Source organism: Myxine glutinosa, chromosome 6 (assembly GCF_964187855.1).
Source record: "Myxine glutinosa chromosome 6, kmMyxGlut1.1, whole genome shotgun sequence".
NCBI classification, from domain to species: Eukaryota; Metazoa; Chordata; class Myxini; order Myxiniformes; family Myxinidae; genus Myxine; species Myxine glutinosa.
Window position 1 is genome coordinate 163,513,115 of NC_136266.1, and position 17,607 is coordinate 163,530,721.

A 17,607-nucleotide genomic window follows, 5' to 3' on the forward strand; every position below is an offset into this window, starting at 1 on the left:
CATTTATTTATTTTCTTTCTCATTTGGCCAATATCTCAGGCACCTTTTGAGCTCGAAAGCTAATATTTAGACATGACAGTGACCAAGTGATGTGGCTATCAAGGATATTTGTGATTTATTGATTAATCATTTAATCGATTAATTATTTATTGATTAATTGATTAATTATTGATTAATCAATTAATTAGTTAATTTTTTATTAATGACTTATTTGATTAAATTCCTAAAAGATACATCTTCGGATGAAGCACTTGTGGTTTAGTTATGCTATTAGCCAATTGATTAAGAAAATATTTTGTGATAATCTTTTATTGATTTTAATTATACAATTAATCAATCAATTAGCGTACACCTCTCCCTCCCAATGCAGCCTCTATGAGGTGCACTGCGGCATTGCCGGGCGCCATAGGCGCCCCGGCAATGCCGCGCTGTAGGATATTTAATTATTTGGCATGGGGGCGGTGTACTTTGAATGTATCTGTACTTGTTTGGCTACTTTTTCTGTCCAACTTCATCTGCAGATGGGCCAGGACTTAGAGATCCTTGTGAGAAAAATGCAGTGGATGCAGTGGCTTCTATCAGTTGCCAACAGAGAGATGAATTAACATGTACAGCCCAGGTGAGGAAGTAGATACATTCATTCAATAGGTTAGGTTTGCTCTAAAGTGAATAAATAAATAATTTGTCGCGACGTCATGCAGTAGGTACTCAGGAAACCATATATTTTCATGGAACTTAATGAATGTTCATCGTAAGCAGAGTGTACCATTATTAGGTTTCCGAGCTGTAAGCTGGAAACCGATTGTTCTTGGGGTGATTATTATTCTTTTCTTTCCCCCAAATTTTGTCACTTCTATTTCTCGGATGTCTCGAACAGCTACACTGATAAACTTGAAACTTCACAGAGTTGTTGCAAGTCATACATCAAATTTAATGCATATATTCTTCGATGAATCATCACCAAGTCCAAAGGCTTTGTGGACATCTTGTATTTCGGATTTTTTTTTCCATAGGTTTTATTCAGAACTGAATGTATCAATGCAAAACGTCAGAAATATCAATGGACTGGAGTATTTAATGTTTGCAATGGAGAAATGTCTTTGTAAAATAAACTAGATTACATCGTCATTTTTTTATTACGTAATTTCCCAGCGGGTCACAATGATCTATTTTTGTGTCACGTAGACACAGAAGCATATGTAGATGCTGAACCGTAGTGTTACCCCATTTTGGTGTTGTTTGAAGCGTGATTCAATCCCCCATAAAGAAGATTTTTTTAATGCTCAATAAGTGATAGTAGTGAGTCTGGTAGTAATAAAACAACAAAAACAATTCGCTTACAAATTAAAATCAGAGGTGTTTAAGTGTTTTGATGGCTGAGAATGAGCAGTTGATAAGGGTGAGAGCGCTTGAGCTGTCTCATTAACACCAGCACTCGCCGCTCCACCCCACCCCATCTCTACAACCAACCTCAACAACCATCACTGGTGAGTAGTATCTTACTTAAATTTATATTTCTTTTGTATTTAAATATCAATTTTATTTTAAAATGTTATTTCATTTAGAAATTAATAACACATGTAGAGTATTTCAACTTTTAATGTTTTTCTTCTGATGAGAAATGTTCAAAATAACCTAACTCCAATTTATACATTAATTCTTATGGGAAAACATGATTCGCTTAGCGTCGCATATTTCAAGAACGCAACTACCATGTTGAGTGAGAACCAAGTGTATTTGGCACAGCCAATCAATATTGACCATTTTTTAATATTAGGAAGTTGATGGAAGGAAGTTGATAGCAAAAACTGGTGTGCATGTCGGTTTTAGAGATTATTAATTGAAAATGCATGACCATAATCCCATGAATCCTCCCTGAGTAACTAAGATGGAGTCCAAAGCAACAGAGATACTACTTCCACAAGAAAAAACTGTTTCATCCATTCGTAGTTAGGTTTGTTTCAAAATGTTTAATTTGAAAGTGTCTCATGGTTCCTTCATTCGACATTTGAGGTTTACTGCTGGCAAGCTGAGATAGTTCATAACAACTTTGTCATATCATTGGTTTTTGTCTTTCTTATTTTTTACTTTGGCATATTGAACATAACTTAGTAAGCTAAATAATATGTGAAGAAAACATAAAGAAAACATCCAATGATCGACGAGGAAATGGGATTTGTGGGACAGTTCTACCGTTTGCACGAAACACAGCACGGACCATGGCTGAAAGCATAGCTATATTGCTATATTGCAATATTGCTTCACAGCTTTGCATATACAGTCACGTGAAAAAGTAAGTACACCCCATGTAAAGTTTTGACTTTTTCAACATATTTCAACATACAGCTATTTGATCTTCATTTCAACAATATTGATAGATAAAGGTGATATAATATAACAAATATCATGAAACATTTACATTTTGTAGTCCATTGTATAATTTAAATAAACATAAATGCAAATTTCACATGTGGAAAAAGTAAGTACACCCTTGGTTCTAATAGGTGGTATTGCCCCCTTTGGCAGAAACAACCTCAAGTAGGCATTTCTTATAACTGTCTACCAGTCTCTGACATCGACTGGGAGAAATTTTTGCCCACTCCTCCATGCAGAATTCTTTCAGCTGTGCGATGTTTGAGGGGTTTCTTGCATGCACAACTCGTTTCAAATCCCCCCACAACATCTCGATGGGATTTAGATCCGGGCTTTGACTTGGCCATTCCAGAACCCTCCATTTCTTTCTTTTCAGCTATTCCTTGGTGGATTTACTGGCATGTTTAGGGTCATTGTCATTTTGCAAGGTCCACCTTCGGTTGAGCTTCAACTCTCTGACAGATGGCCTCACATTATCCTCAAGCACCCTCTGGTACAATGAAGAATTCATAGTGGATTCTATGATGGTGAGCTGCCCAGGCCCTGATGCAGCAAATCTGCCCCAAACCATAATATTTCCACCACCATGCTTTACAGTTGGTATCAGGTTCTTGTGGTCAAATGCTGTCTTTGGTTTTCTCCAAACATGTCTTCTGGTACTGTGGCCAAATAGCTCTACCTTTGACTCATCTGTCCAGAGCACATTGTTCCAGAAGTGCTGGTATTTGCCTAGGTGTTCATTGGGAAACTTTAGTCTTGCCCTGATGTTCTTTCTGGACAGCAAAGGTTTCCTCCTGGGACACCTCCCATGTAGATCAAATTTGTGCAGCCTCTTTCTAATGGTAGACTCGTGCACTTTGACATCAACAGTGGCAAGAGCTACCTGTAGGTCCCGTGATGACATTCTGGAGTTATTAGAGACTTCTTTCAGCATCTTGCGGTCTGGTCTCGGGCTGAACTTGCTGGGGCGGCCTGGCCTGAACAAGTTGGCAGTTGTTTGGAATCTTCTCCACTTGTAGATGATCTTCCGAACAGTCGATTGATTGATTTCAAATTGTTTGGAGATCTTTTAAAATCCCTTCCCAGACTCGTAGGCATCTATAACCTTCTTTCTGAAGGCCTCAGCGAGCTCTTTTGATCTAGGCATGGTGACGCCGCACACTTCAACAACAAAGAGCAAACCAAACTAAATGTCTGAGGTTTAAATAAGACTGGTTCCTCCAAGATCCTCTCTGACGATGTTCTAATCATTTGCACATGAGCTGGTGCACCTGATTCTAATTTTAGGTGTTTGAAGTAGTGATAAATGTAGGGGTGTACTTACTTTTTCCACATGTGAAATTTGCATTTATGTTTATTTAAATTATACAATGGACTACAAAATGTAAATGTTTCATGATATTTGTTATATTATATCACGTTTATCTATCAATATTGTTGAAATGAAGATCAAATAGCTTTATGTTGAAATATGTTGAAAAAGTCAAAACTTTACATGGGGTGTACTTACTTTTTCACATGACTGTATAACTAGAATGGCACTCAGTAGGGCACATACCTCTGCCAGGCTGAACAGTTTATGTTTTGTATCCCACTGATAGGCCGGATCTGGATTCGGACCTGAACCAAAATCTTATCGGCTTGTTATTGTCACCTAACCAATGCATCCTCCAAATTTAGTCATAACTCGTCCAAACTTTTTGACATATCATGTTATATATATCGCTTTTCGCCCAATCTCTCAATGGTGAAGAATCACTTTAGAAATCAAATAATTCTCATATCTGAATCCATATTCAGATCTTCACCAAAATCAAATCTATTCGGTCTTGTCACACCCCCACCCTGTCCACCAAGTTTCGTCCTTGTCACATATGCTACCTCTCCACCAAATTTAATCCGAATCCTTCCACAACTGTTTGAGATATCTTGTTCACAGACAGACAAACAAGACAGTTAGACAGTGGTGAAAACATAACCTCCATCCACCTTCGGTGGTGGAGGTAACAAACCTATAAGAGGTATCATGTTTGGCCAGCCTTTTCAATGTCGTTCATGTAAAATCCTTCTAAATCTCAGTTGTGACACAACAAAAGAGTTGTAGAACTGATAGTACACTACATGACCAAAAGTATGCGGACACCCCATATAATGAGTGGTTTCTCTGTTTGAGCCACACCCATTGCTGACAGGTATATATAATCAAGCACACAGCCATGCAATCTCCATGGACAAACATTGGCAGTAGAATGGGCCATACTGAAAAGCTCAGTGACTTTCAACATGGCACCGTCATCGGATGCCACCTTTCCAACAAGTCAGTTCATCAAATTTATGCCCTGCTAGAGCTGCCCCGGTCAAATGTAAGTGCTGTTATTGTGAAGTGGAAACGTCTAGGAACAACAACAGCTCAGCCGCGAAGTGGTAGGCAACGCAAGCTCACAGAACGGGACCACTGAGTGCTGAAGTGCATAACAATCATCTGTCCTTGGTTGCAACACTCACTACCGCGTTCCAAACTACCTCTGGAAGCAACATCAGCGCAACAACTGTTCAATGGGAGTTTCATGTAATGGGTTTCCATGGCCGAGCAGCCGCACACAAGCCTAAGATCACCATGCGCAATGCCAAGTGTCGGTTGGAGTGGTGTAAAGCTTGCCGCCATTGGACTCTGCAGCAGTGGAAACGCGTTATCTGGAGTGATGAATCACGCTTCACCACCTGGCAGTCCGACGGATGAATCTGGGTTTGGCGGATGCCAGGAGAACACTACCTGTCCGAATGCATAGTGTCATCTGTAAAGTTTGGTGGAGGAGGAAAAATGGTCTGGGGCTGTTTTTCGTGGTTCGGCTAGGCCCCTTAGTTCCAGTGAAGGGAAATCTTAATGCTACAGCATACAATGACATTCTAGACGATTGTGTGATTCCCACTTTGTGGGAACAGTTTGGGGAAGGCCCTTTCCTGTTTCAGCATGGCAATGGCCCCGTGCACAAAGCGAGGTCCATACAGAAATGGTTTGTCGAGATTGGTGTGGAAGAACTTGACTAGCCTGCACTGAGCCCTGACCTCAACCTCATCGAACACCTTTGGGATGAATTGGAACGCCGACTGTGAGCCAGGCCTAATCGCCCAACATCAGTGCCCGACCTCACTAATGCTCTTGTGGCTGAATGGAAGCAAATCCCCACAGCAATGTTCCAACATCTCATGGAAAACCTTCCCAGAAGAGTGGAGGCTGTTATAGCAGCAAAGGTGGGGAGGGGGGGGGGCGGGGGGAGCCAACTCCATGTTAATGCCCATGATTTTGGAATGAGATGTTCGATGAGCACATACGGGTGTGATGTTTGGGTGTCCACATACTTTTGGCCATGTAGTGTGTCTTCTTTACTAGCGATACCAACGTTTACCAATTATTTTCTATCTTATGGAGATTTGACAGCTTGACTGTCAATTTTCTAAGATTATTGGATTGCAGTAAACCCTGAAATACCAAGGGTTTTGAATATTGCGGGTTTTGACCAATTGCGACAACCTCTTTATCTACTGATCTAGTTATCGCGGGATTAATTTCGACCAATCGGGCGTATTTTGAACTGAGATGTGATGGTTATCTCGCACCAAGTGCCTTTCACACCGTTAATAATGGAATGTCGCTGAAGTGTAAAATGATAGACAAAGTGATTCTTTTAATTTAATTTATTCGTTTAATTAAGGAACTGCCCACCGATTTATAAAAGATAGCAAAGGAAACCAGATAACAAAGATAACATCACCAGATAACAAAGGAAACCGATTTAAGAGATTAATAGGGGAGGAATGGTGGGGGCAAAGAGCAAGTTTAATCGCTTCTGAACTTTTAATCTGCTTCAACACAGCAGGAGACCTCATCGTAAAGTCGATTTCTATTTATTACCCTCGCCAGAGGATAAGGTATTGCATTTGGGTCTGTTTATTTGTCTGTCTGTCTGTCTGTCTGTTTGTCTGCACAGAACTGAGTATGCTTTTCTCTGCAACTGTTAGTCCAATTGCCAAGTACGTTTCACCATAGGAGCACCACCTCTTTTTTAGAAATTTTAATTGATAGTTATGACGTCATAGGTCACGTGGTACGGTGCCATCTTGGAAAAACCTAAAACAATTGCACCGCTATATCTCGGAAACCATTCCATGGAAATTTTGAGACATGGCTTATTGTCAAGTACTCCTCATGGGGAACAACATATATTCATAATGATGTCATACTTGCCTTCACTATGACGTCATAATTAGATAAGTTCATAATTAGATAAGTAGAACGCTTGATCCGATCAGTTTGAAATTTCTTGAGCATGATCTACACAAAAATTGTATTGGAGAATGAAATTCATGATGTCATCGGTCACGTGGTTCGGCAGCCATATTGGATTGAACATAAATCTACGTCGTCAATAAACCATACAAACACAGAAGGTAATAACCACACAAAATACATCACAAAAAACATGTCCTGGTGAGGGTCTGCAATCTGTGATTGCTCTTTCTGGTTATACATGTCTTTGCTAATTGCGATGTGTTTATTTTTGGCTGCCACCCACCTTCCTCTATATATTGAAGCCCAGGACATATATCGTGCTTTTGACCAGTCTGGCATCCTGCCTTACTCTCCAAACTCTCTGCCTATGACATCCAAGGGCAACTTCACACATGGCTTACTGACTCTTCTCTCGTAGCAGCGTGTGGCTCTCAACGGAATATTTTCATCTCCTCCCCCGTAAAGGCTTCAATTCTCCAAGGCAGTGTTTTGGGTCCATTCCTATTCCAGATCTTCATAAATGATCTCTCGGACTCTCTTGAAAACCCTCTTTTTATAATTGTTGATGACTCCACCCTCTGCCATGACTTCCCTCATCCTTCAGACAGGCAGGTTGCAGCGTATTCCCCCTTTCAGACCTTTATAAAATTCACAAACCAGTGAAGAACTTGGAATATGTCTTTCGCTCCTGACGAATCTCACACTCTCAACATCTCTCTCCAATTTCATCATCCTCTTCAATTTCATTCAAGAAAGCAACTTCCACATCTTCAATTTGATCCTTCACTTCATGTCTTCAAGACAGCTTTTCACCACTATCTCAGATTCTCCCCAATCCAAAACCATGATCTTTTCTGTCCATGATAACCTTCCCCCACCTCCACCCCACCCCCTCTTTCCAAATTTTCAGTTTTCCCTCCTTGGAGTTTCCTTCTGTATCCACCTTATCCACCCCATTCACCCTCTCCTGCCCCTCATTCCTCCCACACCCATTGTTTGTCCAAGTCTCCCTCTATCTTAGCCTTCAAATCTACTTTGGCGGTTCTTCCCCCTCCTCCCCCCTTTTCCTCCCTTTTCCCCATCTCGCCCCCCATCTTGCCCCCCTGCCTCGTTCTCTCTCTCTCTCGTTTCTCTCTCTTTCTCTCTTCTTTCTCTCTTCTTTCTCTCTTCTTTCTCTCTTCTTTCTCTCTTCTTTCTCTCTTCTTTCTCTCTTCTTTCTCTCTTCTTTCTCTCTTCTTTCTCTCTTCTTTCTCTCTTCTTTCTCTCTCTTTCTCTCTTCTTTCTCTCTTCTTTCTCTCTTCTTTCTCTCTCTTTCTCTCTTCTTTCTCTCTTCTTTCTCTCTTCTTTCTCTCTTCTTTCTCTCTCTTTCTCTCTCTTTCTCTCTCTTTCTCTCTCTTTCTCTCTCTTTCTCTCTCTTTCTCTCTCTTTCTCTCTCTTTCTCTCTCTTTCTCTCCCTCTCCCTCTCCCTCTCCCTCTCCCTCTCCCTCGCCCTCTCCCTCTCCCTCTCCCCCGCCCTCTCCCTCTCCCTCTCTGTCCTGTCACGTCCCGATCCATTCAGTGCTCTTTGACAAGCCTCGATTATGTATACAGAAAGTAAACTTGCAACATGTATTGTGCCATATTTCCAAATTAAAGGGATATATTTTAAAAACACGAGTGCACTTGTATTTTCATGAATTTATTTTAACTGTTTTTTTTTTCTTCAACTTCCACTGTAACACCTCACCCAAGACATCTAGGTTATCCATAAAGTATCTAAATAATTCCATATGCAGTGATTGTGAGGTATATTCAAATAAACAAAATCAAGAAAAGGAAGAGAAGGCCAGTGGAGAAGTTCATTGAGAAAAAGGTTGATATTGGCCGGAGTTATGAATCGAGAAGAAAAGCAAAAGGATTTTGTAAGAGATATGAGCAAGATGACCAAATATGCAAAGTTTGAGGCCCACCAATGAATGGAAATATGCTGAGGATGACAATATCATAATGGCCTTGAGGTCATGGAGGTTTCTAACGGTTGCACTTTTGTGTAAATTCAGCATGCTTTGAGGATGGTGGCATTTGGGCAGCTCTGGCGTCTTCTTGAGGTCAGGAGAGGCCGGCAGAGCTTTTGCAAGACTGTTGAGAACTTCGGCAGGGTTTCTGTGAGCGTGGTGAAGAAGATGAAATTGAGTGAAGTAAAAAAGGACCAGCAGCTTGGGAAGCAAACGAGTCATGATGGTATGGTGGGTGTGCGTGTGAGTGCGTCTGTTTGTTCGTGTGACTGTCTGTCCACATTTATGTATTTTGTTTGTATCTATTCAAATGCTCAGTAAATGTTTGCAAACCAACATTTTCTGGTGCACAATGTCCCTTTGAATAGTAATCTCTGATATTGACTTGCACACATTGACTTGACCTTTGTTTATTCCTATTATGACTTCACTACTTATCACAGAGATAATTTTATTCTTTCCTTCAAGTTTATTCTCCTATGCATAGTTGGACAACCTCAACTCGGGCAGAAACGAGGAAGAGTGCAGGGGGAAAGGGAAGAACAGCAAAGTACGGAGGGAGAAGAGAGGGGCATGGGAGAAAGCAAACGGAGCCGCCCGGGCGAAGATTCAAAAGGTAACGGTTTTGAAATAGTGAAAGGTCTTGGGAGCAATAACAAATAACATGGATCTATCAATAACATGGATCTATCAATCATCCTAGGGTCTCCAAGGAAGGGAGTCAAGGAGCAAGTCGGGATCCTGGCACAGATACAACAGGTAATTTCCACTCCCCTCACCCCCACCAACCACTCTTTTGTAGTCTCTAAGAAAAGCAAATTGGTTTTTTTATTGCCATTAACACATTGACTGCCAATTTTGATTGTCTTCATTTGGTTGGTCTGCCAATTGGATTGGTCATTTTTTTTTTTTTTTTTTTTAACACATTGACTGCCAACTCTTATTGAATACACCACTCCCATTTGCAAGACAAGTATGTATGTGCACATACAGTACTTTATCTTCAAATTTTACCCTGCTATGAGTAAGTCCAATTTCATTTCTTATCCATTGCTGGGGAAACCCAACGTCAGCGAAGATTTTTCAAGTATATTGGTCGGTTGTGTTTGTGACTCTGTTAGTTTGTCACCGGCCTACAGGTCACAATTTTCAACCGATCTTCACCAAACTTCACCAAGTGGTAGAGTTGGTCAAATGCCAGAAGCCTATTGTTTTGGGGTCAATAGGTCAAAAGGTCAACATAGGCCAAAGGTCACCAACTTTGCTAAATTTCTAAAATCCTAAATTTTCATCCGATTGACTTGAAATTTGAAGACCACTTGCATATCTGGTCATTGAATTCAACCACCAAGAATTTTTTAAGTCAACATAGGCCAAATGGTCAACATAGGCCAAATTTCTAAAATCCTCAATTTTCATCCAATTGACTTGAAATTTGGAGAGGACTTGCACATCTGGTCACTGAATTCAACCACCAAGTATTCTTGAGGTCAACATAGGCCAAAAGGTCAACATAGGCCAAATTTCTAAAATCCTCTATTTTCATCGAATTGACTTGAAAATTGAACAGCATTTGCACATTGAGTCACTAAATAGGGAAACTAACTATTTTTGAGGTCAAAAGGTCAAAGGTCAACTGAAGGTCAACCTTCCAAAATCATCATTTTTCATCTGAAAAATCGTCACTTTTCATCCTGTTGACCCGAGCTTTGATCAAGATTGTAAATTTTAAACTTCATGAAATGGACAATTTGCTGTATCAATGGTAAACTTTTGGGGGAGGGCGTATTTTGCAAGTATCGTGCTACGCATGACGTTTTCTTGTTATTCTGTCTGTCTGTCTGTTTGTTTGGCTGTCACTCGCCTACAGGTCACAATTCTAAACCAATCGTCATGAAACGTCACCAAGTTGTAGAAGTCGTCACAATTGAGAAGCCTATTGATTTTGAGGTCTAAGGTCAAAGGTCATCTGTAGGTCAAATTTCTAAAATCGCCATTTTTCATCCGATTGACTACAAAATTGAACAGCATTTGTATATCGAGTCACTAAATTAGGAAACCAACTATTTTTGAGGTCAAAGGTCAACTCAAGGTCAAACTTCCAAAATCATCAATTTTCATCTGAAAACCCGTCAATTTTCATCCGATTGACTTGAAAATTTAACAGTATTTGCATAGTGCCTCACTGAATTGGGAAATCAACTGTTTTAAGGGCAAAGGTCAACTCAAGGTGAAACTTCTAAAATCGTCAATTTTCATCTGAAAAATCATCACTTTTCATCTGATTGACCCAAGCTTTGATCAAGATCGTCAATTTTAATCTTGATGAAATGGACAATTTGCTGGATTAATGGCAACCTTTGGGGGGTGGGGGGGATTTTGCAAGTATCGTGCTCTGCATGACGTATCCTTGTTTTTTATATTAATGCTATTTAATTTGTAATTGGAGTTATGCAGTTTGGAATTGAGTGAATACAATTATGATTTTGAATTTCCAATGTACAGAACTCCTCCATATCCGAATGTAACGTCAGCACGGATTTAAATATTTGTTTATGTCACGAGTGTTGGTGAAAGTTTTTTTTAATTTATATTAATGCTATTTTATTTGTGATTTGAGTTATGCTGTTTGGAATGAAATATGAAAATAGAGATACTGAGTTCAAATTAATGAGGAAATGACGTGAGGTTTCTACTTTCTAAGCTTGACATTCATGGATCGCCATATGCTGATTCGCCATTGACTGGATATAGAACCATTCAGACTGGTACGTTTTTTGTGGAAGTCCTTCGCGAACCTGCTCTCCATGCTTGATGTTCGACTACAGGTGGCACAGGAATGTGGAATTTATTGGTTCATGGTTTCCCATTCGCAGTTTCCGCATTGTTTGCTTGCTTTCGGCCTCCCACCCATGCGTAGTACGCGCAGCACGTGTACCCCTCTAGTTTCAAATATTTGTGGACGAGTTGTGACTAAACTTGGGAGATGAGTTGGTTAGGTGACAAGAATAAGCCGATTCGATTTTGGTTCAGGTCCAAATCCAGATCCGGCCTATCAGTGGGATACAAAACGTAAACTGTTCAGCCTGTCGGAGGTATGTTATCTACCGAGTGCTGTTCTAGTTATTATATAGATTTGTGTTCACCGGACTGCCAGCAAATCACTTGATGTGTTATCTGGCATGGCAGCATATTCTGTTTACAATACAATAGCGTCCTATTTTCTATGAGAATACTCGTAGTGGCAGAATTGTGTACACCCAGCACTATGAGTATACTCGTAGTTGGCCATTGATGTGTTAATGTTGAGGCTTACTGGCAATTTTGCCTGACCAGTATTCTATAAAGTGTCATTTAGTCTTGTTGGACATGGCATCCAATTTGTATTTTTGATGATCGACATTGCCATCCAAAACTTAAAATATGTACAGGTTTTGTTTTTTTTTCCAAATCTGTGACCATTTGGGTCATAGTTTATGGTAGTGCTTTGTGGCTAACTTCTTCTCATTCCCCTTCTTCCCTACACATTCTCCCTTTATGCATTTCCACCTTCTTTACTCCACCCATCATCCTCTCCTCCTACCCTCTCCTTTCCTTGTTATTCTCCCTCCTCTTCTATTTCCTCCACCATTGACTTTGGTTCAACTGAATTATCTGATTTCATGCTCCCCACACTATCCTGACTCTTCTTCCAGGCCTTCTTCCTCCCCACCCTTCTTCCAGGCCATATCTTCTGTGGACATCCTTCCAACATTCTTCCCACCTCCACCTCCACCACCTCCCCCTCTGGTAATGCCTCAATAATATGAGAACTGATGTTTAATTTGAAATAGGCATGAAATATATGTAAACAATTGATCTCCATGTAGTTCGGTTTTTGATTTGTCAAATGATTATCAAAACACGCAAAACGAATTTTGTACATACTTTTGACAAAAAGTCACCGTATACGTCAAAGATTGTTGTTGTTTTTTGTGAAAATGTCTTCTATTGCAAGAGAAAAATCTATTATTTTAGACCACTTGAGCTAAATTCGTCTTTATTCTTCTTTATTTTTATCAATACACAAGCAAAGCTCATGTAAGAGCGAGTTCACAAGGGATGTTTGGATATTGTACTGGAAGTACTTTAATATAGTGGGAAACAGGAGGATGGACACACACACACACACACACACACACACACACACACACACACACACACACACACACACACACACACACACCTTCATGCCCAGTAGGCCTTCAGTTCTGATTTTTTGAGGAATGACTCATGATGGAACATGCCCAGTCTGAGGCTGGATTTGGAGGCTAGCTTTGCTATGGAATTAGGCGAGGAGATGTGGTTCGTGGCTGATGCTGGTCCGAGAAGTTCAACAATGGCTCTCCATGGAAATGGATTAGGTGGGTTCATTTGACGACTGGTTACTGTGTGGCGTAGTCAGAGAAAAACAGCAGAGAGGCCATTTATGTATCGAAGGCACAAGACTGGACCCAAGTTGCCTTGGAACACTCCAGCATCCACTGGGAGAGGAGATGAAAGGATTCCATTGATATCAACACATTGACTGCACGAGTAGACTAATAGTGGGGCGGCTTAGCCCAAATATTCAAAAGAATTGTGCATTTTGTGATACAAGCACCAAATTTGGCACAAATGTACATTAATATGTTGCGAACATTTTCAGATATTGGGCCACTTGAAATTCCGTAATTTTTTTTTCAAATTTTTTCAAATTTCGTAATTTCAAATTTTTCGGGTGACACCGTCACAATTTCGGTCTTCGAGGCCGGCCGATAGGCAAAGTGTGACCGGAAGGGACGAGGTTCTCCTGACCACGTGGCCCTCGATCTGGGAAGCGAGAGGCGTTCCATTAGTGGACGCGCCCCTCACGCCCGACTTTTGGGCGGCCCCGGCAGGCCGTTTGTTTTGACGTTCCGTGACAGGCCCCGCACCCCCACCTCCGGGCCGACCGGAAGCTTGTGCTGAGTACATCATACCTGAACAACTCAGTGAGGCAGAACACAGCAGTGCACACCAGGGTGACCCCTTCAGTGCATAAACCAATTAACCTGTCCACTGCAGGGCATATAGAAATGAAGTTATTTTCTGCATATAATAATAATATAAGTTCAGTTCTATATAACAATTTCTGTTATCACCACTACAACTACCACTACTACAAGCTTTGTCTGGAATTTTGTGGACTAACAGACAAACAGACATACAGACAAGCTGGGATCAAAACATTACCTCCTTCCACCATTGAGTGTAGAGGTAAACATCATGGAAATTATATCATGCCCTAGATTTAATTCATGCTTACCCGTGTATTTGCTTCACTGGTTCACAAGGTCTTTTGCATACATGTAATTCAGACTCTCGTCTTCATTGCTGACCACACAATGTTCGCAACATATTAATGTACATTTGTGCCAAATTTGGTGCTTGTATCACAAAATGCACAATTCTTTTGAATATTTGGGCTAAGCCGCCCCACTATATCGGCCGGCCTCGAAGACCGAAATTGTGACGGTGTCACCCGCAAAATTTTAAATTACGAAATTTGAAAAAAATTGAAAAAAAAAATTACGGAATTTCAAGTGGCCCAATATCTGAAAATGTTCGCAACATATTAATGTACATTTGTGCCAAATTTGGTGCTTGTATCACAAAATGCACAACAGGTTTGCTATGCTGCTACACTATAAGTCAGACAGCCACGTGTGAATATGGCCTTGTTTGTTCCAGGTAGTGAACTCAACAAGCAAAGCAGGATGCCAGATTGAGTTGAATACCTGAGAAATATGAATAAGAAATAAATAACTGCTTTCAGCATGCGTTATAGAAGTGGACAAATGGCTTCATGAAAAAAAAAATTGATTAATTAGTTAGTTTATTTTACTTTTAAGATTACCCCTCATACATTAATCATGTCAGAGAAAAAGAAGGAACATTTGAAAAACAAACAAACAAGTGAACCACCCTCCGTCTTGATAAATCAAATATATTTTACGAAACATATTTGTTGTTACTTTTGCACCTCATGTTTTAACTATGAAATTGCTCATTATTTCTTTTTTTTCAAAGAATGTAACCAGTATTGAAGCCCTGGTTTCTCTACCACCACCACCACCACCGCCACCACCACCTCCACCACCACCTCCACCTCCACCTCCACCGCCACCCCTTCCTTCAGCCACCAATTTTGCAATGCCAAGCGAAGTAAGCATATGAACGTGCGTTTTTCTTAGTTTATGTGCTTTTCCCATCCATCTCACCTTGGACTTTGTGTAAATCTCTTCTAGGCCGGGTCCACTTGCAGAAGTAAAAATCCAGTGATGGAGTTGAACGAAAAACGTCGGGGTCTTGTATATTCATTGGTGAGCGAGAGTGGAGGAGCTTTCGATAAAAGTTTCACTCTTCAGGTAATGCTTCCCAATATGTTTCTGAAACTGTCTCTTTGTCTCTGTCCTCTAATTTATTTTATTTTATTCATACTTCCGATTTTTTTTCCCTTTCTTTACTAGGAAGGGCTTTATGCACACGTTTTGCACATACCAGTAGGGTGGTCCACAGATATATGTAACATTTAATACTACTAGGGCATGCCCGTACTATATCTATATCTAAAATTATATCCCCCCCCTCTATTTACATGAAATGGTTTGGTCCAAAGCGAACGGCTTGCGAGTACGGTGACAATCCCCCCCCTCTATTTACATGAAATGGTTTGGTCCAAAGCGAACGGCTTGCGGAGTTTGGTAAAGAAATCGCCATAGCGTGCACAAACGCGCAGGAAAGCGAAAGAATCGCAAATTAGTTTTAATTAGTTTTAAAACATAGTTTAACGCCAACATAGCGGCAACATAGTTTGCCAACGTGAAATAAATGAATACGCTCTCAAATGTGCCGTCCGAGGCAGAGTCTGTTCGCCACGTTCGGCACACGTGATAACTCGCTGCTCTCTGATTGGTTGAATCGTTTTTTGGACATAGCTCGGTAACTACTTGTCCGATTAATATGAAACCTTGAAAAGGCACATCCTCGGGTCCCCAGCAATATACCTGGCAAGTTTCAAGTATATCGGATCGGTAGTTGTCGAGAAACAGCGGTCGCATACACACACACACACAGAGATTACTGGAATTATAGATAGATTAAAAATCCATGCTCCACAAGGCTGCCCTTGTTCCTATGTTTATAAAGATCATACGAACCAAATGAGGTCAATTAGAACTTATTTTGAGATTGCTCAAAAAATAACATTTTTTAATTCATCCTGTTTTTTTCAGATGGCAGAAACTCGCAGCTCTTCCACAGTTTGGTTGCTGGGCAAGTCTGAAAAGGAAATAATATGTGGGGGACGACCAACCAAAGGACACACATTGCAGAAAATGGTGTACCATCACATACAAGAACACCATACAGTTCGTGAAAGTGCCAAACTTAGTGTACAAGCTGTGTGTGCATATTGGGAGAAAGCACGAATTCCAGTGCAGAGAGTAGATTCCTGTGAGCGCCAACTTTTGAAGTTGTATGATGCCTCCAAACTGGTAAAGAAAAATAGAACCAAGACATTCGAAAACTATAGAGTGAAGGAGCAGATGTTCAAAGATGATCTTCAATCCCTCTTCGATATCTCACCAAATGATGTGCTTGAGAAAATGACGAATGAAGAAGACAAAGCATTCCTCATCATGCAGCGTGAGGATCCCTCAAGTTCACGTATGGGATCTGTGGACAACACTCTGGCAGTGAAGGAGAACAGAAAGCGTATCAAGCTTGAGAATGAAGATAAAAGAAAGAAGAAACATGCTGCTGAGACTCTAACAGCAATGCAATCTGTTCCATCAACGTCGGCTGTGGTTGATGATGATAATGAGTCTGAGATTGAAAGCTCCGATTCAGGGGACAATGAATTCAAGCTCCAAAGTCCATCTTCTGCCAAACAGGCGAAAAAGGCTCCCATTAAGGTGATCACTCCAGCATAGTGGCAACTCTGGACAGAGTAAATCTCACAGATCGGTGTGCTATGTTTGTGGCCAGTGCTTTTGCAGAATCTCTTGGTCATACCATTGAAGAAAAGTGCAAGCCAACAATAATAAATAATTTGAGTAATTGAAAATAGATAATTATCGATGAATTGATGTATGATGCTAAAAATTCTGTATCTTATTATTCATTAAAATTTGTCAACATTTTGAGCAACATCTAAATATTGTCCAATCAAGCTCAAATTTTCACCACAAACTACTTTCCTTAATAGGAATAGAGGCAGGCTTGTGGAGAAATGAAAATCCAATCTTCAAATTTTTGGACCACCCTACTTACCAGTGTCATATTCTTCAGCTTTCAGTTGGGTAGAGGTCCATTTTGCATAATGAGGATTCCATTTAAGTGTGAAACAGTGCTGTCCAACATTGGTATTGATGTAATCTTTCACAAATCAATTTGACCATTGCACATCGACTCTTTGGTACTGCGGCTTTTGGCTGTCAGAGGAAGAAATAGATGGGAAAGGGGAAGTGGCATTGAAACATTCAGCTGACAGGATGGCTTAGAGGTACGCACACTCACCTCTACGCGGTCCAGCCTGGGTTTCTAATCCCGACCCGGCTATAAACTGTCATCCTGGTGTTTCACAGACAGGGTGATTCATCAATGTGTGTGTCGTCCCTTGTATGGATGTTAAACGGGAATCCTGTCTGCTAGCATTCGTTGGTGGATATTAAAGATGCAATGGTGTCCTTCGTGAAGAGTACGAGAGCTATCGCCAGCACCATGGCAAAATTCCACAAATTCCTGCCCTAACCGGCAGAGGACATTGCATCAGCCATACAGCTGCGCCCTCAGCCAATAATGCTACCCTGCAGCCCTGTGCCGCATACAAACGAAGAAGAAGAATGAAACTTTTACCATTTTTTGAACAAACAATACATACAGTAG

At 40.7% G+C, this 17,607-nt stretch overlaps 1 protein-coding gene across 3 annotated transcripts in view; it reads left to right on the plus strand.

The window, feature by feature from the left end:
* The window catches only part of LOC137429491 (spermatid perinuclear RNA-binding protein), a 109,368-nt gene that overhangs the window by 60,347 nt on the left and 31,414 nt on the right, over positions 1–17,607 (plus strand). Inside the window, exons 9-15 of one of the 3 annotated variants that reach the window (XM_078780859.1) lie at positions 522–619; positions 8,704–8,884; positions 9,146–9,274; positions 9,362–9,417; positions 12,382–12,447; positions 14,749–14,883; positions 14,967–15,086. In XM_078780859.1, the coding sequence (XP_078636985.1) occupies positions 522–619; positions 8,704–8,884; positions 9,146–9,274; positions 9,362–9,417; positions 12,382–12,447; positions 14,749–14,883; positions 14,967–15,086 (785 nt within the window). The remainder of the gene's footprint in view (positions 1–521; positions 620–8,703; positions 8,885–9,145; positions 9,275–9,361; positions 9,418–12,381; positions 12,448–14,748; positions 14,884–14,966; positions 15,087–17,607) is intronic. The other 2 variants (XM_078780860.1, XM_078780861.1) reach the window with 2 other exon arrangements.